General features: G+C 40.8%; 1 protein-coding gene across 2 annotated transcripts in view; it reads right to left on the bottom strand.

The window, feature by feature from the left end:
- Positions 1 to 13,599: 13,599 nt before the first annotated feature.
- Positions 13,600 to 22,950, bottom strand: part of caln1 (calneuron 1) — a 312,262-nt gene continuing 302,911 nt past the window's right edge. The window contains exon 6 of one of the 2 annotated variants that reach the window (XM_048556786.2): positions 13,600 to 21,688. In XM_048556786.2, coding sequence (XP_048412743.1) covers positions 21,561 to 21,688 — 128 coding nt within the window. In that variant the 3' untranslated portion in view covers positions 13,600 to 21,560. The remainder of the gene's footprint in view (positions 21,689 to 22,950) is intronic. The other variant, XM_048556789.2, reaches the window with a different exon arrangement.

Below are 22,950 nucleotides of genomic sequence, written 5' to 3'. Positions count from 1 at the left end.
TCTTCAAAGAATTCTAAATTTGTCAGACTTAACCTCCCATTGATGAAATCATGCTGACTCAGTCCTATTTTACCATGCCCTTCCAAACACTTCCAATAATGACCTCTGAATCTTACCAATGACGAATGTCAGGTTAACCTGCCTATGATTTCTCACCTTCTACCACCCTCTCTTCTTAAACAGGGGTGTTATATTAGCCATTTTTCTGTCCTCTGGGACTCTCCCCAAGTCCAGCGATTCCTAAAAGCTTACCACCAATGCATCCACAATATCCTCAGCTATCTCCTTCAGAACCCTGGGATATAGTCCAAATGGTCCACCTCCAGACACTTCAGTTTGCCCAGCACTGTCTCCATAGTGATAGCAACCACTCACCTCTGTCCCCGACTTTCTTCATGTTGCTGGTGTCTTCCATCATGAAGACTGATGCAAAGTATGCATTCAGTTCCTTGCCATTTCTTGCAAGGATAACATCATACAAGAATAATACATCACCTCAATCGACTGAAGCTGAATCTACTGCTATTTAATGCTTGTTTCTATTGTAGGTCCCAATCAGGCAATGATTTCTCTGTGACCTAACTTTTGCTTTTCTCCTGCTGCTTTACCATCACATTGAGCGCAAGGACATCCATCCCAGACTGCTTCACTGTGAAATTACTATAAGGACACTTTTCCCAAAATGCTTCACTGTGACACAGACTGCAAGGACCCTCTTCCCAGAATGCTCCACTGTGACACCAACCATGAAGACACTGTTCCCAGAATGCCTCACTGTGACAATTATTGCAAGGACACCCTTCCCATAATGCTTCACTGTCACAATTACTGCAAGGACAATCTTCCCAGCTTCTTGGTGCATGTTGAGCAGCTTGGCTTCAAATGCTACCCAGCAGAATTTGGAATGTGAATTTAATTCATAAAACTCTGTATTTAAGAGCAAGTCATAAAAGCATGAAACTAATTTTGTAAAATCGTAGAGTTTCACTGATATTCAATATCTGTCCTCCTTATCTGGTCTGGCCTAGATGTGAATCCATGTCCATTACAATGTGATTAAGTCTTAATTTCCATTTGCAATGAGCTAGCAAATCATTCAGTTTTATCCAACCATGGAAAAGATTAAGAAAAGAAAGGAAACCAGATGGACCACTTGGCATAGTCCTTGGCATTGAAAATGACAAACACAAACCCCCCGGTCTTGCTGACATTATAAGGTCTGCATCCTGGAGCTAGTGCCAAAGGAGAGCAGTCCCTTAGACAGGTCAAGTAACATCCTGATACAGCAGTATAATAAAATGTGAGGCCGGATGAACACAGCAGGCCAAGCAGCATCTCAGGAGCACAAAAGCTGACGTTTCGGGCCTAGACCCTTCATCAGAGAGGGGGATGGGGAGAGGGAACTGGAATAAATAGGGAGAGAGAGGGAGGCGGACCGAAGATGGAGACAAGAGAGTTGCAATGGGAGAGAGATTCCCTGAGGTTGGTCCGGGGGGAGGAGGGTAACTTCTTCAGGTTAGGCATCCCTGGAAGAGGCTTCGCAGTGAGGTTAAAATAGTATCAGAGATAATGGGAACTGCAGATGCTGGAGAATTCCAAGATAATAAAATGTGAGGCTGGATGAACACAGCTGGCCAAGCAGCATCTCAGGAGCACAAAAGCTGACGTTTCGGGCCTAGACCCTTCATCAGAGAGGGGGATGGGGAGAGGGAACTGGAATAAATAGGGAGAGAGGGGGAGGCGGACCGAAGATGTGTCTCCATCTTTAGTCCGCCTCCCCCTCTCTCCCTATTTATTCCAGTTCCCTCTCCCCATCCCCCTCTCTGATGAAGGGTCTAGGCCCGAAACGTCAGCTTTTGTGCTCCTGAGATGCTGCTTGGCCTGCTGTGTTCATCCAGCCTCACATTTTATTATCTTGGAATTCTCCAGCATCTGCAGTTCCCATTATCTCTGATACAGCAGTACTTGTGTAATCACATGTTACAGACAATGTCCCAGACACCACTTTCATTGCAAAAGACCTGTCCCAGAAGTTTAACAGATCCACTAAAGGGGGCAGCACTGTAGTATACCACCAGAAAGATAAGAAGACAAAAATGACCTGCCCAACCACTAGTAACCAGTGTCAGGTAGTAAGGCTAAGATAACAAAGAGTGGAGCTGGATGAACGCAGCAGGCCAAACAGCGTCTTAGGAGCACAAAAGCTGACATTTTAGACTCTTCACCAGAGAGATTTGGGTCTAAGCCCAAAAGTCAGCTTTTGTGCTTCTAAGATGCTGCTTGGCCTGCTGTGTTCATCCAGCTCCACACTTTGTTATCTTGGATTCTCCAGCATCTGCAGTTCCCATTATCTCAGCTAGTAAGGCTGCTCCTTTAATCAGTGTGAATGTGTGCATGATCAAGGACATAGACATGCAGTGGAGAAATGCCCAGTGATAGCAACACCCACCAATTGCCACTTTTCTCATGACCAACAAATCTGCTCAATACACCCGTATCCACAAAAAAAAATCACCTGTTCCTTGGATTGCTCCTCAATTTGGGCTAAAGGTGTTAAGTGATACCAAGTGGCAACTCAGCCTTCTTTGTCACTCTGCCAAATGTTTGAGCTCCTAGGCAAGTAGGAATTCCTCAACTGTAGTTCTAATCCCAACTGAATGCTTGCTGGAGATCAGTGCTTGAGAGATAAATGATCAGATGGACTTTTGGAGTCTAACTAGGCACAGGTATCAATCTCATTGCTAAGATCTCCATATTTCCAACTCTGTCCCAAAACTGGAAGATTCCAAAAGTGAACTCCGTCTCTCTCCATAGATGCTGCCAGATAATCTGACTATTTCTACTATTTTCTGTTTTTAACTTAATTTTGCTGGCAGTATTTGCATATTTTTGCTTTTGTATTACTGATTTGGGAATCTAAATAAACAGGCTAAGTTTGTTTTGAACTCAACCCAAATGATCTTTACACTCAACCTGAAGCATTAACTCTGATTTCTCTCCACAGATGCTGCCAGAATTGCTGAGCTTTTCCAGCAATTTGTTTTTGTTTCTGAACTTCAGCAATGATGTGCTCCATTGTTAAATGGCTTGACAGCTCTCCAGGTGGAGATTTACAGAGTAACAACTTCTACTGAGCAATGTTTTGGATCATTATTGTGTTTATTGTCCCTTACAATGATCAGTAAATTGAAACAAGAGCAGCAGTTTGCCAGCCTTGCTTATGTTACTCAGGATACAAATAACTGGGATTCTTCACATTTTAATTAAATGTTGGTAGTTCATGACACACATTGGAATTCATATCTAATACATTGCTGCTCACTACAATTAGACAATTCATTAACCTGAGGCATTTTCCTGAAACATAACTGAGATGCTCATAAAAATCTAATCAAATAAAATGGTTTTTAATTTACAAATACAACTTCATGCTTGCTACTCCAGCAACATCGATGGGATGGTAACATCAATATAATTTAGATAAGAGTGCCATTTTGTGTTGCAGTTCTCCATTGTCATTCTTCTGACTTCATGTAAACTGAAGTAACATCATGAAGGTGAAAACACTTCCCACTAATTTCATTGCCCAAATACTTATCATTTAGCATTAATAAAATGTAATACTATGTTTATCAGAAACCCTGGACTATTTACATGCATGTGGGTTATTTCCCAATAAAATCCTACCAGCTGCGTTCCTCTTTTCCCTCTCCACCTTTTATTACTGCTATCAATAAAGTACTGGTTGGGTTTTGCAAATATGGGCTGTTTGGGTGCATGCTGAAGAGAGGGAGAAACATGTTAAATAAGAGTTAAATACTGCAGATGCTGGAGATCTGAAATAAAAACAGAAAGTGCTGGCAGCTGGCTGCATCTGCAGAGAGGGAGAAAAACACAGTTAATGTTTCAACTCCACTACAACTCTTCTTCAGAACTGAAAAGGGGCAGAAAAGTGATAGTATTTGTGCTATTGAAAAAGTAGACAGGATGAGCAATCTGAAGAGATGGTGAAGATTCTCAGAGCAAAAGGCAAAGGGAATGCTAACGGTAGTAAAGGAGAGACACAGATGAACAAAAAGTGTTAATTATGAAAAGTAATATTGAAAAATAGGTCAATTCTGCTCATGGCAAACCTATATTATTGGATTTGTTCAGCCAAATGCTGGGAGAAACAGACTCCATTTTGCATGGCACACAAAGGAGCAACATTGTATCTGATGTTTGGTGCTGGAGTGACACTAGGTATAGAATCATGGGAGCATACAATATAGAAGAGATGCTCCAGCCCATCATTTCTGTACCACCAAATGCACTACAACCTACACAAGTCACACTTCCCTATAATTGGTCAACCTTGAATGTTACAACACTTCAAGCACTCAACAAAGAACTTCTTAAAGTTTGTGATATTTTTACCTCAACTACCCTCCCAGGCAGTGTACCGACTGGGTGAACGCATTTTTCCTCAAATCCCATATAAACCTCCCATGGGAGCAGTTGATTCTTCCCTTTCGCCCAAGCCGCTCACATTCTTCTACACTTCATTCAGGCTCTGCCTCAATCTTATCTGCTCCAAAGGAAACAACACAAGTTTATCTAGCCATTCTTCATATCTGAAATTCCAAGCAAATTCCTGGTGAATCATCTCTGTACTCCCTCCAGTGCAATCATGTCCTTCCCATTGTGGGATGGCCAGAGCTGGACACAGTACTCCAGCTGTGGCCTAACCAAAGTTCTGTACAGTTCCAACATAACTTCTATGCTCTATTAGTCTTTGCCTCAACTAGTAAAGCAAATTGTCCTATATGCCTTCTTAACTAGACTATTAACCATTCCCAGGAATCTGAGGACAAGAACCTCAAGATCCCTCTGTTTCCATCACCTTCCGTTGGACAGCACTGTGGCTCAGTGGTTGTCATTGATGCTTCTTCGCGCCAGGGACCTGGGTTCAATTGTACTTTCGGTAACTGGCTGTGTGGAGTTTACATGTTTTCCCTGTGTCTGCATGGGTTTCTGCTAGGTGTTCAAGTTTCCTCCACCAGTCACAAAGGTGTGCAGGTTATGTGGATTGGCCAGGCTAAATTGCTGCATAGTGTCTAGGGATATATAGTTTAGATGGGTTAGCCATGCTAAGTTGCCCCATTTTGTCCAGGAATATGCAGGCTAGTTGGATTAGTAATAGCATATGCAGGGTTATGGGGGCAGGGTGGGGTTCTTTTCAGATGGTGAGTGTAGGCTCAATGGGCTGAATGGCCTCTTTCCGCACTGTCAGAATTCTAACTTCCTAATGTCCTGCCATTCATTGAGTATTCCCTTGTCCTGTTACTCTGTATCAGAACATGCTTATCAGTGTTAAGTTCCATCTGTCACTGATAAGCATCCCATCTGACCAATCTGTTTATATCCTCCTGTAACCTAGCTCTTTCCTCCTCACCAGCAACCACTTAGCCAATCTTTGTGTCATCCAAAATCTTACTATATATATATATCAGAAACAAAAAGAGACCCAGAGCTGATCTCTGTAGAATTCCACTAGACACCGGCCTCCAGTCACACAAACAGTCTGTTCTCACCACCCTCTGTGCCCTGTCACTAAGTCAGTTTTGGCTTCAACTTGCCAAGTTACCCTGGATTCCAAGAGCTTATATTTTATCGGTTTCTCATGTAGGGCTCTGTCAAAGGCCTTGCTGAAATTAATATAAACTACATCAACTGCCCAAACCTTATCTAAATCCATGTCATCATAAGAACCAAATGAGTTTCAGATAACTATGTGACCATTAAGGCCTTATACCCAAGTCCTGTTTTGTGGTTGACAGTAAGGAGTAAAGTCATAGGTTAGAGAAAGACATAAATAGGTTGGACAGATGGGCAGATCAGTGGCAGATGGAATTTACCCTGATAAGTATGAGGTGAAGCATTTTGGAAGAAATAACAAGACAAGGGAGCACTCAACAAAGAGCAGGACACTAGGAAACTCAGAGGAACAGAAGAATCTTTGGGTACTTGTCCAAAAATCCACACTGGTGGCTAGGTAGTTAAGTAGGTTAGTTAAGAATACAGGATGATTTCCTGTTCTGTATATATTTATAAGGTGTAATTAATGAAGCAAAGTGATGGTGGTTGTAAAATTGCATGAGAATTCTCTTTTATCTATTGTTTTCTCTCCCCACAATGGAATGATGGCTAGAGAAATTTGTTGATCTGTTCTAATGTGCCATTTTTGGTTTCAAGAAATTTCCATACCATATAGATACTATCTAGAGTCAAGCTTTTTGAAAGCCTCTGCAGCTCATCATGCTGGGCTTGCTTAACAAGCAGATCCAGGGCATTGGTGGATTTGAACTGCAGCCAGGATCACCTCTCAGCTTTGTGAAACCAGCTCCATTTGAAAAATGATTTCCTTTTTTTGAAGAAGTACAGACTCTTGAATTAGTGCTATCCTGTTGCATATTTCATCCTCATAACCTGTCCTCACAAACTTACATCCTTTGGTGAGCTGCCCATCAGGACCCTGAGTTACATTGGCAATTGATTTCTATCGTTAGAATAAGACCTGACCGCATGAATGGATCAGTCCTTCCGCTGTGATTAACATAGTAAATGCCCACCGCAATCATGGTATGATAAAATCCTCTCATTATTTTGTTAGTCTTCAGTAGACAACAATGTACAGTAAATGGTGCCGTTTTGTCCTAAACTGGATGAAATTAAGCAATTTGCTATAGTCCCTCAGGCTATATCAGAAGGCTTTGTCAGCTGTTGTTCCATCAATATGAGGCAGGTAGCTGTGTTAAAATGAACTCTCAAACTCTAAATACCCAAAGGTCCAATGAGAGAGAAGAACTGAAGGAAATCAGTAATAATAGATAAATGGTATTAAGAAATTGATGGGATCAAGAGCTAACAAATCCCCAGGGCCTGAAAATCTACTTCTCAGAATACTTAAAGCATTAGACATAACGGGTGCACTAGTGGTTATCTTTGAAAATTCTACAGACTCTGGAACAATTTCTAAGGATCAGAAGGTCTCTCATGTAACCACAGATAACACAGTGTGGAGCTGGAGGAACACAGCAGGCCAGGCAGCATCAGGGGAACAGGAAAGGTGACGTTTCGGGTAGGGACCCTTCTTCTGTCATGTAACCTCACTGTTTAAAAAAGGAGATGCAGAGAAAGCAACAAAATATAGACTGGTTAGTCTGACATTGGTAGTGTGGAAAATGCTATCGTCCATTCTAAACGATTCAATGCCAGAGTATTTGGAAAAGAATGACAGGATTGGACAGAGTGAGCATGACTTTAGAAAAGGAAAATCAAGCTTTTCAAATCAATTGTGCAATATCTAAGATTGCAAAGGGATGTTGATCAATTGGGCTGATGGGCTGAGGAGTGGCCAATGGAGTTTGCTTTGGATGAACGTGAGGTCATCCACATTTGTAGCAAAAACAGGAAGACAGATTATCGTATAAATGGCAATGGATTGGGAAAGGGGTAGGTGTAATGAGACCTGGGTGTTCTTGGACATCAGTAGCATGCAGCTACAGCAGGCAGTGAAGAAGGCAAATTGTATGTTGGCCTTCATTGCAAGAGGATTTGAGCACAGAAGCAGGGATGTCTTCCTGCAATTCTACTGGGACTTGGTGAGACCCAACCTAGAGTACTGTGTGCAATTTTTGTTTCCTTATCTGAGGAAAAATGTTCTGGCTACAGAGGGAATGCAACAAAAGTTTGTCAGACTGATTCTTGGGAAGGTAGAACTGATGTAGGAAAAGACACTGGATTAGTTAGAAATATATTCACTGGAGTTTAGAAGAATGGGGAGGGACGTAAAAACCTATAAAACCCCAACAGGGTTAAATACAGAAAGGATTTTCCCCACAACTGGGACATCCAGAACCAGGGGTCACTGTCTAAGGATATGGGGCAGACCTTTTAGGACTGAATTGAGGAGAAATAATTTCATCCAAAGAGTGGTGCGCCTGTAGATTTCTCTTCCACAGGAAACAGCTGAGGCTAAAACAGATGGATATGTTTTCTAGATAACAAGGTGTGGAGCTGGATGAACACAGCAGGCCAAGCAGCATCTCAGGAGCACAAAAGCTGACATTTCGGGCTCTGATGAAGGGTCTAGACCCGAAACGTCAGCCTTTGAGCTCCTGAGATGCTGCTTGGCCTGCTGTGTTCATCCAGCTCCACAATTTGTTATCTGGGATTCGCCAACATCTGCAGTTCCCATTATCTTAGATATGTTTCCTATTCAGTTAAGTTATTAATTCCTCAGGGAGTATCATTCCTGTGTAATTTGTTGCAGCTACGTTATTTGATTTTGTTACATTTCTGTTGTTGGGTTTCTGTGGACTGCTGATCAGATGGTTAATGTGTCATCTGTGTAGGTGGTGCATTCAGGTACCTATGGTTGAGAAACAGTTTTTCCAGTTGGCAATATATGCCTGCAGTTGCAATGGTCTGTCTGGTTATTCACTTCTACTGTGTACAATTGAGGGTGACAACTGCTCCATGCAGTTCCCAAGTTGCAACATGTGCTGGCCTTTGTTGAAAGCTTTGAAGAACTGGCTCTCTCATGCAGAAATCTTGCAATGGTTTATTTAGAATATTGTATACAGTTCTGGCTACCACACCACAAGAAGGATGTGGAGGCTCTGGAGAGTGTACAGAAACAGTTTGCCAAATTGTTGCCTGGTTTGGAAGGTATTAGCAATGAAGAGAGATTGGACAAATTTGGTTTATTTTTACTTGAAGGTTGAGGGGCAAACTGATAGAAATTTGCAAAATTATGAGAGGCATGGATAGAATGGATTGTTAGAGTCCTTTTCAAGGTAGAAATGTCATTTTCTTGGGCACATAAGTTTAAGAAGGTAAGTTCTAAGGAAATGCGAGGGGCAACATTTTACACAGAGGTTACTGTGTCTGGAATGTGCTGCCAGAGGAGGTGGTGGAGGCGGATACAACAGCTACATTTAAGAGGCAGCTTGATGGATATATGATTAGGCAGGGAACAGAGGGTTATGGAGAGCATAGGGGCAAAAGGTTTTTAGTTTAGAAAGGTGTTATGAGTTAGTGCAGTCTCAGTGGACCGAGGTGCCTGTTCTCCTGCTGTTTTTTTTTATTCTTTGTTTAACGGTTTTCTCAGAATGAACCTTGGGTTTTTGGGGATCCAAGACATGACCCCAAGAGTGCTCTTTGACTGAGATGATACCTTCAAGGGGTGGCATAAAAATACTTTTCTCTGCCAGGGCCAAGCCAGCAGACAGTGACTGAATGGTCTAGGTTGGGCAAATAAATGGCAGATGGAGTTCAATGCGGGCAAATGCGAGGTGATGCATTTTGGAAGATCTAATTCAAGGATGAACTATACAGTAAATGGAAAAGTCCTAGGGAAAATTTATGAACAGAGAGGTCTGGGTGTTCAGGTCCATTGTTCCCTGAAGGTGGCAACGCAGGTCAATAAGGTGGTCAGGAAGGCATACGGCATGCTTTCCTTCATCGGACAGGGTATTGAGTACAAGAGTTGGCAGGTCATGTTGCAGTTGTATAGGACTTTGGTTCGGCCACATTTGGAGTACTGTGCAGAGTTCTGGTCACCACATTACCAAAAGGATGTGGATGCTTTGGACAGGGTGCAGAGGAGGTTCACCAGGATGTTGCCTGGTATGGAGGGTGCTAGCTATGAAGAGAGGTTGAGTAGATTAGGATTATTTTCCTTAGGAAGATGGAGATTGAGGGGGGACCTGATTGAGGTCTACAAAATCATGAGAGGTATAGACAGGGTGGACAGCAAGAAGCTTTTTCCCAGAATGGGGGACTCGATTACTAGGGGTCATGAGTTCAAAGTGAGAGGAGGAAAGTTTAAGGGAGATATGCGTGGAAAGTCTTTACACAGAAGGTGGTGGATGCCTGGAACGCATTGCCAGCGGAGGTGGTAGACACAGACACATTAGCGTCTTTTAAGATATATCTGGACAGTTACATGGATGGGTGAGGAGCAAATGGACACAGAACCTTAGAAAATAGATGACAGGTTAGACAGAGGATCTCGATCAGCGCAGGCTTGGAGGGCGGAAGGGCCTGTTTCTGTGCTGTAATCTTCTTTGTTCTTTGGTTGTTCATTGTTAAGGACACAGCAGGAGGGGGAGTGGGAGCCTCTCTATGGGCCAGGACGTGGGCAGAAGGGAAGGAAAAGGCTATCCACTGGGAGTTCATTTTGATGCAGCTGAAAGTATTCACACGTGGTAAGGGCATGATCATAGAACATAGAACATAGAACAGTACAGCACAGAACAGGCCCTTCAGCCCACGATGTTGTGCCAACCATTGATCCTCATGTATGCACTCTCAAATTTCTGTGACCATATGCATGTCCAGCAGTCTCTTAAATGTCCCCAATGACCTTGCTTCCACAACTGCTGCTGGCAATGCTTTCCATGCTTTCACAACTCTCTGTGTAAAGAACCCGCCTCTGACATCCCCTCTATACTTTCCTCCAACCAGCTTAAAACTATGACCCCTCGTGTTAGCCATTTCTGCCCTGGGAAATAGTCTCTTGCTATCAACTCTATCTATGCCTCTCATTATCTTGTATACCTCAATTAGGTCCCCTCTCCTCCTCCTTTTCTCCAATGAAAAAAGTCCGAGTTCAGTCAACCTCTCTTCATAAGATAAGCCCTCCAGTCCAGGCAGCATCCTGGTAAACCTCCTCTGAGCCCTCTCCAAGGCATCCACATCTTTCCTATAAATGATCAATGCCAATAGGGCTCCAACATGTTATTAATAAGCGAATTAAGTACTTTATTTGACTTCTACTTCCATTTAGTGGGTGGCAATGATACTGCCATTCCTGTAGTTGAGAATATCCCATGGCAACAGAAAAAAAATCAGGAAAACTAAAGTATGAGAATGAACAAAGAGACTTTAGAGTGTTGGTTCATAGTTCCTTCAAAGTGGAGTTGCAGGTAGATAGGGTAGTGAAGAAGGCATTTGGTATGCCTGTCTTCATTAGTCAGTGCATTGAGATGTCATGTTGCGGCTGTACAGAATATTAGTTAACAAAGTGTGGAGCTGGATGAACAGAGCAGGCCAAGCAGCATCTCAGGAGCACAAAAGCTGACGTTTCAGGCCTAGACCCTTCATCAGCTCTGATGAAGGGTCTAGGCCCGAAACGTCAGCTTTTGTGTTCCTGAGATGCTGCTTGGCCTGCTGTGTTCATCCAGCTCCACACTTTGTTATCTTGGATTCTCCAGCATCTGCAGTTCCCATTATCACAGAATATTAGTTAGGCCACTCTTGGAATACTGTGTTCAATCCTGGTCTCCCTGCTATAGGAAGGATGATGTGAATCTAGAGAGGGTTCAGAAAAGGTTTACAAGGATGTTGTTCAGCTTGGAGGGTTTCAGCTATATGGGAGAGACTGAATAATCTGGAGTGATATTTCCTGGAGCATCACAGACTGAGAGGTGTTCTTATAGAGGTTAATAAATTCAAGAGGGGCATGTATAAGGTAAATAGGCACGTCTTTTTCCTAGGGAGTGGGAATACAAAACTAGAGTCAGAGTTTAAGGTGAGAGGGGTAAAGTTTAAAAAGGACATAAGGGGCAACTTTTTAACACAGAGGGTGGTGCACATATGGAATGAGCTGCCAGAGGAAATGGGGGAGGCTGGTACAATTACAACATTTAAAAGGCATCCGGATGAATAAATGAAGAAGAAGGGTTTTAAAGGGATATGGGGCAAAAGCTGGTAAATGGGATTACATTAATTTAGAATATATGGACAAGTTAGACCGAAAGGTCTGTTTGCATACAGTACAGCTCTATGATTCTCTGACCCTAAGAATCTGGCCAGAAAAGTAGAAATTGTCAACAAGAGTTTGTACAGATGTTTTGAAAAGGAAAAGGACATGTAAGGTGAGTGTTGGCCATCTAGAAAGTGATAGTGGGAAGTTAATAGTAAATAATAAAGGAATGCCGGATGCAATGAACAAATATTTTTCTTCTATCTTCACTATAGAGGACACAAAAACATTCTTGTAATAGCTATATATCAGAAAGTGGAAGGGAGAGAGAAACTTGGTAAAGTACCAACACTAGGAAGAGTTGTTGAACAAACTGATGTAGCTCTTGGTTGGCATTTCCCTGCATGCTTCATCCTTCAATCTTTTAAGGTTGGTAACGAAATCATACAATAGCATACTGTGGATAGAGGGAAACCTGTAGATCAATACACAAGCATTCATAGACATTTAAGGCAATACCTGTTTGGTTCAATACTTGGGTTTCCAGAAGGTATTTGACAAGGTGCCACTTAAAAAGATTATTAATTAGGAGTTCATGGTGTAGGGGGTGACACTTTAACATGGATTAAAGATCGGCCAACTGGCAGAAAACAGACAATATGCATGGATGGATCTTTTTCTTAGTGGCAGGATATAAGGAGAAAAGTCCCACAGGGATATGTCAGACGCTCTGCATTTTACAATTCATTTAAGTGACTTAGATAAAGGAAAAAGGCATGGCACAAAATTTGCAGAAGACACAAAGCTAGGTAGTGAAGTATGTTGTGTAGAGATCATAATGAGTTGCAGCTATATATAGATAGATTGAGTAAATGAGTAAAAATATGGCAGGATTACCATCTTGGAAAGTGTAAACCTGTTCACTTTGCTAGGAAGGCAAATGCAAATTATTACTAAAACGAAGAATGATTGTGTGATTCCAAATCCCAAAGTCATCTAGATATTCCAAGCATGAGTCACAAAAATTAGTTCACTGGTACTGCAAACACTTCACCTTAACTTCAAGCAAATTAAATGTTATAACATTTTATGAGAGGAACTGAGCATGGATGTATGAAGTATGGATGCTATACTTCACTCATACAGGGCACTGGTGGGACCCATCCTGAATACTGTGTAGAGTTTTGGTCTCCCTATTTCAGGAGGGATGAAAATGTGTTAGAGATAGTTCAGAGGATTTTACTAGATTGATAGCTCGAATGAGTGAATGGTCTTCGGAGGAAAAGTTCAGATTAGAATTGTTTCCACTGGAATTAAGAAGGGTGAGGGATAACTTGATTGACAAAACCATTCAAGATCTTATGTAGATCAAAGTATGCGTAGAAATTTCCTCATTTGGGTAGTTGCAGAATTAGTTTGCATTGTTTAAAACTTAGGGGGCCACCTTTTGGGAGACAGATGAGATGGGTTCTTTTCCTTTTAAACAATTGTCTTGGATCTTTCTGCCTTAGAAGGATATATTTAAGACTGAAGTAGGTAGACTTTTGCTAGGCAACAGAAACAAAAAAGGTTAAAGATATATCGAAATGTTGAATTTGAAACAGAAAACAGATGAAACATTATTTTATTGAATGGTGGAAGAGACTTGATGGGCCAAATGGACTTCTTCTACTTCTTATTCATGTGTTGGTATATGTAAAATCCCAGTTCTGGAATAACATTTACACAACTCTCCATAAGAATTAAAGAAAGCCTGTTTATATGTCCAAAATGATTTAATAATTTCAAACAATCTTCAACACAAATTAAGCCTCTGGATATTTTATTAACATAAATAATTTGATAAAACCCTGAGAAATATTAGTAAAAATAAAAATAATGAACAAATGCACAATCAATTTTGCTTTACAGATTTGTACAGTATAGTTGTTGGCATGCTCAGCAGGTCAGTTCAGATAAGAATGAGATCTATCAGCATGTCTTCAAAATGATTGTACAGAAAGACATTTTTCTTTCTAAAAGACCCAATTACTTCAATCGCCAAGTGCTTCCTAATCCTCTGGAGCATATGTGATGGTAATATAGTAAGACATGCACAGTCTACTGGGAGAGAAATAATATTCTGTTGTGAAACCAGATGCATACATTAAATAGTTTATCATTTTTTTAAAAAAAATTAAGGGCTGTAACTAATTTCATATTTACAATCTTTCTGAGCAGGACTGGACACTTCCTTGTACGGTCTATTTAAACTGCTGCCACCAATGAGGTCTCATGTAGTTTGAATCAACACAGTCTGATACGAATCCTAACTACCAAGGTTTGTTGCTGAAGAAAAGTCCAATTCACTTTGTACACTAACAGTGTGCACCGAAAGCCTAGTTTATCATGTGCTTTAGGCCAATATTGCTACCCGCATTGAGATATCAGTATAGAAAGCCTCAGGCTGAGGGTGTCAGCGCATACACTGGTCCAGATGCTGCTTGCTCCTTATCTCTAAGAAAGGCTGTTCAACTCTTTGATACTCTCCATTTACACCTGTTGAAGGTTCTCATATACAGCTTTCTAGCCTAATGTCTAAGACCTCTCTCTTCAGATACTCAACCTAGTCCGACGTCGTCTCTCTTACTGATGTCAGAATTGTGTGTTGAGTTCCAACATTATGCTTGTCATGAATCCCATTATACTAAATTCTTTGTTTCACATCAGTAATCTGGTGCTAATCTCTGTTACAGAGGTCATTCTGGAATCCAATGGTAAGAATTGATTTTCTAAGAGTCACTTAGACTAAATAATTCCAAGTTTCAAAACCCCATCATTTATTATTTGTTTCATTGACACAAACGCATAATTCCAGTATAAATGGGACACTGTAGAAACTTATGTCAAGTGGCACACAGTGGACATGGATTTTGACTTTGTACAATATTTTGTAAGCCAGTCATACAGTCATACAGCATTCAGCCCAACCAGTCCATGCCAACTATGTTCCCAAACTAAACTAGTTCTGCTGCCTGTACTTGGCTCATATCTGTCCAAACCTTTCCTGTTCTTGAACTTACCAAATGTATTTTAAATATTGTAACTGCAACCTGCACTTTTTCTGGCAGTTCATTCCACACACAAACCACTCTTTGCGTAAAATTATGTTTCCTCTCATGCTCTTTGTACTTTTTTCTCCTCTCACTTTAGAAATATATCTCCTAGTTTTGCACTCCCCCACCCTAGGGAAAAGATCCTTGTCACTACCTTATCTATGGCCCTCGTGATTTTATGTACCTCTGTAAAGTCACCCCTTTGTAACCTATACTCCAGTGAAAGAAGTCCCAGCCTTTACAATCTATTTTTATATCTCAATGCCTCCATTCTTGGCAACATACTTGCAAATCTTTTCTGACTCCTCCCTGGTTTAATAATATCCTTCCTATAACAGGGTGATCAGAATTGCACACAGCACTACAGAAGAGGCCTCGTTAAAGGCCTGTACCACTTCATGGCATCCCAACTCTTAAATGCAAAGGTGTGAGCAATGAAGGCAAGCATACCAAATGCTTTATTAACCATCTTGTTAACCGGGGATGCAAATTTCGAAGAACTATGTATCTGAACCGCTACATCTCTTTGTTTTACAACACTACCTGGGGCCCTATGATTAATTATTTAAGTCCTGTCCTTGCTCACATTACCAAAATGCAACACCTCACATTTATCCAAATGAACTCCATCTGCCACTCCTTTGCCCATTGCCCCAATTGATCAAGATCTCTTTGTAATCTTAGATAACATTCCACACTGTCCATTCCACCACCAATTTTGGTGTCATCTACAAACTTACTAACCATACCTTCTATGTTGTCATCCAAATATAAATGGCAAACAAAGTGGATCCAGTCCCAATCCCTGTGGCACACCACTGGTCACAGACCTCCAGTCTGAAAAACAACCCTCCATTATCACCTCCCATTATCTCTCTCCATTATCACCATCTATCTCCTACCATAAAGCCACTTTTGTATCCAGTTGGCAAGCTCATCCTGATTCTCATGTGATCTAACTTTAATAATTAGTCTAACAAATGGAACCTTGTCAAAGGCTTTACTAAAGTTCAAGTAAATAACGTCTACCACTCTGTATTCATCATTCTTTTCAGTATCTTCATTTAAAAAGTTGATCAAGTTTGTGAGACATTACTTTGCTTGCACAAAGCCATGCTGACCATTCCTAATCAATCCTTGCCTCTCCAAATGCATGTAAATCCTATCTTTCAGAATCACGTCGAACAGCTTACCCACAACTGATTTCAGACTCACAGGTCTATAGTTTAAAGACCTTTCCTTATACCTTTTCTTAAACAATGGCACACCATTAGCCACCTTCCAGTTTTCCGGTACTTCTTCCATGTTTATACTTTGCAGTCAGCAGCATGTGTCACATCTCTCTTGCTTTTTACTACTCACTTAACTGAATGAAAATGAAAATGCTGGGAAATGTAAAGAGAGCCGTTATTGGAATATCATCTGTTTCATAATACACAAAGCCAAAATGACCCAGTGATGCACATGGAAGTCCATCTTTACAACTAATGACATTGCCGTTATTCCCAAGTTTCCATCAATCTCCAGCTATTTATATTACTTGGCAGATGTAATCTGAATTCTCTTGGAATGTCATTATTTTCATTGATGATTTGATCATAGAACAGCATCCTAGCTTCGATGGTACTATCTGATATTCTATTAGATTATGTAAGCATTTGAACATGCCAAAGAGCTATGTTGTGTGCCAGCAGATAGTTTCTTAACATTGCTGTGATAAATAATTTGATACTGATTTGGCAGAGGCTATCACTTAAACCTAATCATTACTATGACATTCTGTTTAGTCACTGGTTGGCTTCCTTTAGTTAACAAAACTTTTAGCTTGTAAGTTATTGCCCAGCTTGTGGACTCAATGGGAGTCCATTTGGGCAGTAGGGTTGCCATCTCTGGTTAAATATACACATCACAAGGTTTTCTGGTTCCATTGGCGTAAATTTATTGCCTGAGTTAATTTTGTCATGCTCACAGCAATATCCAGGAGGTTAAAACTTTAATTCCGGTAACTCCAAGGATAATCCTGGAACGTTGACAAACCCCTAGGGCCACATTACATTCCAATGTGTTCTGAGCTATTTTGGACACAGATAGTACTTGAAGACACTTGGTATTGGCCCTGTACCTTAACACCAGCATTGAGACTGAAAGTGGTGCAGTCATGGAGAGACAGCAATCTGCTCAATAAAATGTTGGCTTCTGTGATCTGGACCAGTGAAATCAGAACTTATCAACTCTTATTGAAATTGTCAACGATAATCCAACATGACGTGCTATTTAATCTTCCTACCACAAACTGGATAAAACTTAGCAAGCAAATCATTGAGCATGAGACTATGCAGAGATGCAAAAACCTTGATCTAAAGGGGTAGCAGGTGTAATGCATGTCAATACAATGTTGAGCCATTTAAATCATATTAGGATTCAATTTTCATCAAGTTCCTTTTAATAGTCTATTTTGGCCCTTTGAGGGCCACCTTCATCTTGTTGCAGAACCTACTCTGCACAAGTTTCAGCTGCTTAATTGAACAACACTTCGGAGGTTAGAAAGTAAGGAAAAGGTAAGGGGACTCAATTTCCGTGGATGGAGGGGAGGGGATGTGAGATGATCCTCCTGATCTCCCATTGCGACAGAAATTGAGAAAACCATGCAAGAAAATTCTACTCTGTAGATTGTTGCAGTTTTGCTGTACATCACAACAGTGAGGGTCAGAGAAATAAAAAAAAACAGTGGATTATAACATGGAGAAGTTTAAACATCTTCATTCATTGGCATATTACACGTAGCCTTTACAATCATAAGACAGTAGCATATCCAAAATAATATAAAAATAATTTAAATTTTACTTTAAAATTAATACATGAGGGTTGTTGCTTTAAGTGTTTTCTTACCAGAAAGGACAACATAGTGAAAAAGTTTCATTAAAGGTAAGTGGACAAATGTTTTCATTGCTCAAAGTGATGGAACTGCACATTACAAGAGGTATGTGATTAAACTGGCATAAACTTTGGTAGCTATGAGAATGTGTATACTTATATAAGTTAGAATTGATAAATAGTATTTTCTCATGTTAATCATTTATTAATGCATGCCAAAATTGACTATATTTTTAATATTTACAGTGACTGTATGCTAGTTTGTCATATAATTTTACTGAAACAATGAAATACTGTGTAACTGTTCTAACACATAGAAGTTCTGAATTATAGTCATTTTGGAGAATTGTGGAGCTTAAAATTGACAGTCTACACATAAACTCCACCTTCAATTCACAGTGATGAAAGAATACTTTTTTGCTCAATTTCAAATACTGAACCATAACATCAATTGATGCCACAATAATATAATTTTACTGTGTATCATTTATTGTATGCCTGTTCATACTAAACCATTGGTAACGCAATGCAATAGTCCTCATTAGCACAGAGGTAAAAGATACATTTTCCCAAGTGACAAGTCACTTTCTTACATGGATGGGGTAGAAAAGGATGTTGCACCATCCACACTCATCTACAAGGATCAATATAACACGACAGGTGAGTTTGTGCAGTGTACATTATATGTTCAGTTTACGGTCCATTTCTTACATACTCCACCCAAACTTGTATTTTTTGTTGCCTCTTGACAATCCGTTAATAGTAGCATATTTTGGAGATTCCAGTTCAGTGAGCATGTAGGCTTCCCAGGCTCAGATCAGATCTGTACAGTTAGCTGGTAACAGCAAGGGGCAAGGGAGATTTCCACAGTTGAACTCCAGGAGAAGAAACAACAAGTGATATTTTTACAACTAACTGCCATCAATTCTTCTCACACTTCCTCCCCAGAGTTTTGGATTCTACCTGTTCTTGTGGTCTGCTCTGGAGTATTTCCTGGCCAATTGGATGCCAACTTGTCAATCAGACTGATAGCAAGTCCAGAGAGCCTGTCAGCTCCAATGGACACACATTGCACAGTTAATTAAAACACCACAGCATCCAAATTCCATTCCATTCCCCTTGAAGTGCACAGGAGAAGCAGCTTTATAAATGAACATTACTCAAGCAGCTGCCAATGCACTTTAAAGTCCCATGCTTTATACATGAAGTTTCTATATTGATTAATCACCGGACCTCTGAGCTGCTGACAATCTGGTGAAAATGATTTCTTAGCCACTACCGACCTTTTTCAATGCCCACAATCTTCCAAGGAAGAATCTGTAGGAATGGTGGTCAGGCAAGATTCCCCTAAACAGGAAGAACGTCACGATAGGTGACAAATTGAAAAAAGTGAGAAGAGTCATCCAACACTTCTTCGGCTTAATATGTGAATTATACATTTTCTTTTGGCATTTTAATGAACTTAGCAATGCAGGCAGTCAAACAATTGTATTCCAAGCAAAATAATTGTATATTTCAGCCCCAGGCTAAAGAATCACAAGAATGTTTGTTTTGCGGGTCGGGTTTTGTCAGTCCTCATGCAGTCACTAGATGGAGCACCTCACCAAGGCATCAGTTTACCTTCTAGTGTGTTCACCTTCTTCCTCTGGCAGACACCATTGAGGGTAATGGAAGAGGGCTGTTAGTGACCTGGAGCAAAGGCTACAAATCTGTGTTTCACAGATAGAAAATGGGCTGTGCTGGGTTGATTTAGCGTTAATGATTACAGAATGCAGTTGAGACTCTGTCCAACATTCCATGACATCCATCGCTCGAATCCACTTGAGACATAACTGGAGGCACCAGAATAAATATTCGACAGACATGTATATAGTGCAGTGAAGTGCAGTAGGGGCGGAACCAGTTAGTCCTGTCTCAAAACACAACCTGTTGACTAAGCTTGTGAAGTGTAATGTCAAATTCGACAGCAAAATATATTGTGCAAACGATATTTTATTCTGGCCGTAGCATATTTTTAAAATTTTTGCAAAATCACCAAGCAGCCATTTCTCATTTCTGCTGCTGAAGTGTGTACAATTGACAGATTTGCATTTTGCTTCCAATTCTGTGCTTTAAAATGTTTCAATTAGCAAAATCAGCCAAAAGAATGAAAAAGAAAAGAATGAAATGTGAAAAGAAACAGGCTGGGTGGCAGGCTGTGTGTGGCAGGTCTTGTTTCACAAGCTAGTTGCATTTTAATTGAGTGAAAAAAACTTGGCCTGTTCAATCATCTCCCAACTTTAGATGCTCCTGAGTAGGGCACACAAAGCCTTACTACCCCACACCTTCACATGCCCAGGGCACTGTCAAACAAACAATATGGAGTCACAAGGCTTGAGACAGGCTGAAAATGTACAGAATTGTCCCTCATCTTATAAGTCTATCACATTGTATAAGCCCATGAGAGCACTGAGGAACAGCCATGGGATTAATGACAAAGGACCAGTGTGGGAGCAATGAGGAGCAGCATAAATGAGGAAACATTAGAACAAGGTTTCATAGTTGGATTGATGTATGTGAGAAAAGTCAGATCAGTGACGAACAATGGAAGTGAATGAAAGGAAACGATTTGTAAGAGTGGGGTTGCTGAAATATAGTCCTATAACTGGTGAGGAATGAGAAGCTGTGAGCCTAGCAAAAACCAGTACAATACAATGGTGTAAATCAGTAAATGAGTACTTTATGAATATTACAGAGAATAATTCTACCAGGAATGCATTAATATGATTTTTTTCTTTTCATTCACCCATGGAATGTAGGCATTGTTGGCTGACCCGCATTTATTACTCTTCCCTAATTGCCCTTAAGGTGGTGCAGGTGGGCTGCTTATATGGTTACTAAATTAGTTCAAATCAAGGGCATTCCTAAACTTTCAGAAGCCCTTTCCTTTACAGCTGTGCCAATGATGCCACCACTCTTTTTGCCAGCAGCACCGTGCAGTAAATCTGGGAATGCTGATGTTGGTGCAAAAACACTGGGATCACTGGGTTTAGCAACAGCAGCAGACGGTTCGAAGATCACCTTTCCTTTGTGAGTCAGAAGCAGCCATTGTTGGTCGCCACCGTTGAAATTGTCCACTCTGCACCAATAGAGGGCAGCATTGGTATGGTTCAATCCCAGTCATCAGCAGTGGTCCGGCAGAGACAAGTGAAGTCATACATTGCAAACATTAATGTTTACGCATTTGCTGTCACTCGCCTATGAGTTTGTCAATGCAAAAATGCACAGCACCAAAAGCTTGGGGTGTAGCATCTTTATCTTGTATCAGTTCTCTAATAATAACCATGCATCCTTTAAATGATCCACTCCGTACCTCAGACTGAACAGACGTTAATGGGAGGGCACCTTGGAGTTTGATTTTCTTTTCCCTTGTTGACTAATCTCGCAAAGACAGTCACAGCAATGCAAAAGAGATGTGTGTTTGGTAGTCATGCTGATTGTTTCATTAACATTAGCAGATGGAGAAAAGATGTAATCAAATCATGATCCATTCTGATCTCTTTTGTATTTTACTACCAGTCATAGCTATAATTCAGAACTTCTGTACCTTTACATAGTATAAAAATCAGCCTTTAATAATTCAGCCCTTTAATAGAAAATAATCCCCGTCTGTTGAATTCTAATTGTGTGAACCTAAAAAGAAGCACTTCAATTTTGGGCTCCACATTCCTAGTAGAAATATATTCTACTCTTATTTACATCACCCTGTGTTCCTAGTCCAGAAGTTTGCTGGAGTTTACCCAGTGAATGGCATCCGTGCAACGCCAGTTCATGCCAACAGTTGCTGGTAGGTTAGGAAGCTATTCCATGCCATTCCTGAGAATTTGATTTGCTGCAATCAACATGACACTGATGATGAAAGCCACACCAAATGCGCAGATCAAGCTCTTCCTCACACACGTCTGTCGGTTCTTCTTTTGTGAATGCACTGCCAGAAGCAAAGAAGAAAGCGGTCATTTACAGTTTAAACTCAGACAAACACACCCCATGCTTTCAACGTAACACAGCCTCAGTCTAGCAGCAGATTTGTGTTAGTCTAAATGAAACAGACAAATCTAATGACAATTGGAGTCAATTCTTTGTAGAAGCAGAGTGAGCATTAGAGAACAATTCCACCAATGTAAGAAATCACACTAACAGTGAGCATCAATATCATAGTAGGGGCTGCTACTCTCCAGCATCTATTGTGCCTCTGGATGTGAGTTTGCTCGCTGAGCTGGAAGGTTAGTTTTCAGACGTTTCGTCACCATTCTAGGTAACATCATCAGTGAGCCTCCGACAAAGCACTGGTGTTATGTCCTGCTTTCTATTTATCTGTTTAGGTTTCCTTGGGTTGGTGATGTCATTTTCTGTTCTTTTTCTCAGGGGATGGTAGATTGGCTCCAAATCAATGTGTTTGTTGATGGAGTTCCAGTTGGAATGCCATGCTTCTAGGAATTCTCGTGCCTGTCTCTGTTTGGCTTGTCCGAGGATGGATATGTTGTCCCAATCAAAGTGGTGTCCTTCCTCATCTGTATGTAAGGATACAAGTGATAGTGGGTCATGTCGTTTTGTGGCTAGTTGATGTTCATGTATCCTGGTGGCTAGCTTTCTGCCTGTTTGTCCAATGTAGTGTTTGTCACAGTTCTTGCAAGGTATTTTGTAAATGAAGTTTGTTTTATTTGTTGTCTGTATAGGGTCTTTTAAGTTCATTAGCTGCTGTTTTAGCGTGTTGGTGGGTTTGTGGGCTACCCTGATGCCAAGGGGTCCGAGTAGTCTGGCAGTCATTTCGGAAATGTCTTTGATGTAGGGGAGCGTGGTTATGGTTTCTGAGCCCGTTTCAACAGCAACAAACCCAAACAAACAGACAAAACGGGCCCAGAAACCATAACCACGCTCCCCTACATCAAAGACATTTCCGAAATGACTGCCAGACTACTCGGACCTCTTGGCATCAGGGTAGCCCACAAACCCACCAACACACTAAAACAGCAGCTAATGAACTTAAAAGACCCTATACAGACAACAAATAAAATGAACGTCATCCACAAAATACCTTGCAAGAACTGTGACAAACACTACATTGGACAAACTGGCAGAAAGCTAGCCACCAGGATACATGAACATCAACTAGCCACAAAACGACAAGGGCCACTATCACTCGTATCCTTACATACAGATGAGGAAGGACACCACTTTGATTGGGACAAT

The sequence above is a fragment of the Stegostoma tigrinum genome, chromosome 27, assembly GCF_030684315.1.
Source record: "Stegostoma tigrinum isolate sSteTig4 chromosome 27, sSteTig4.hap1, whole genome shotgun sequence".
Taxonomy (NCBI): domain Eukaryota; kingdom Metazoa; phylum Chordata; class Chondrichthyes; order Orectolobiformes; family Stegostomatidae; genus Stegostoma; species Stegostoma tigrinum.
This window is presented reverse-complemented; position numbering and strand designations above follow the sequence as displayed.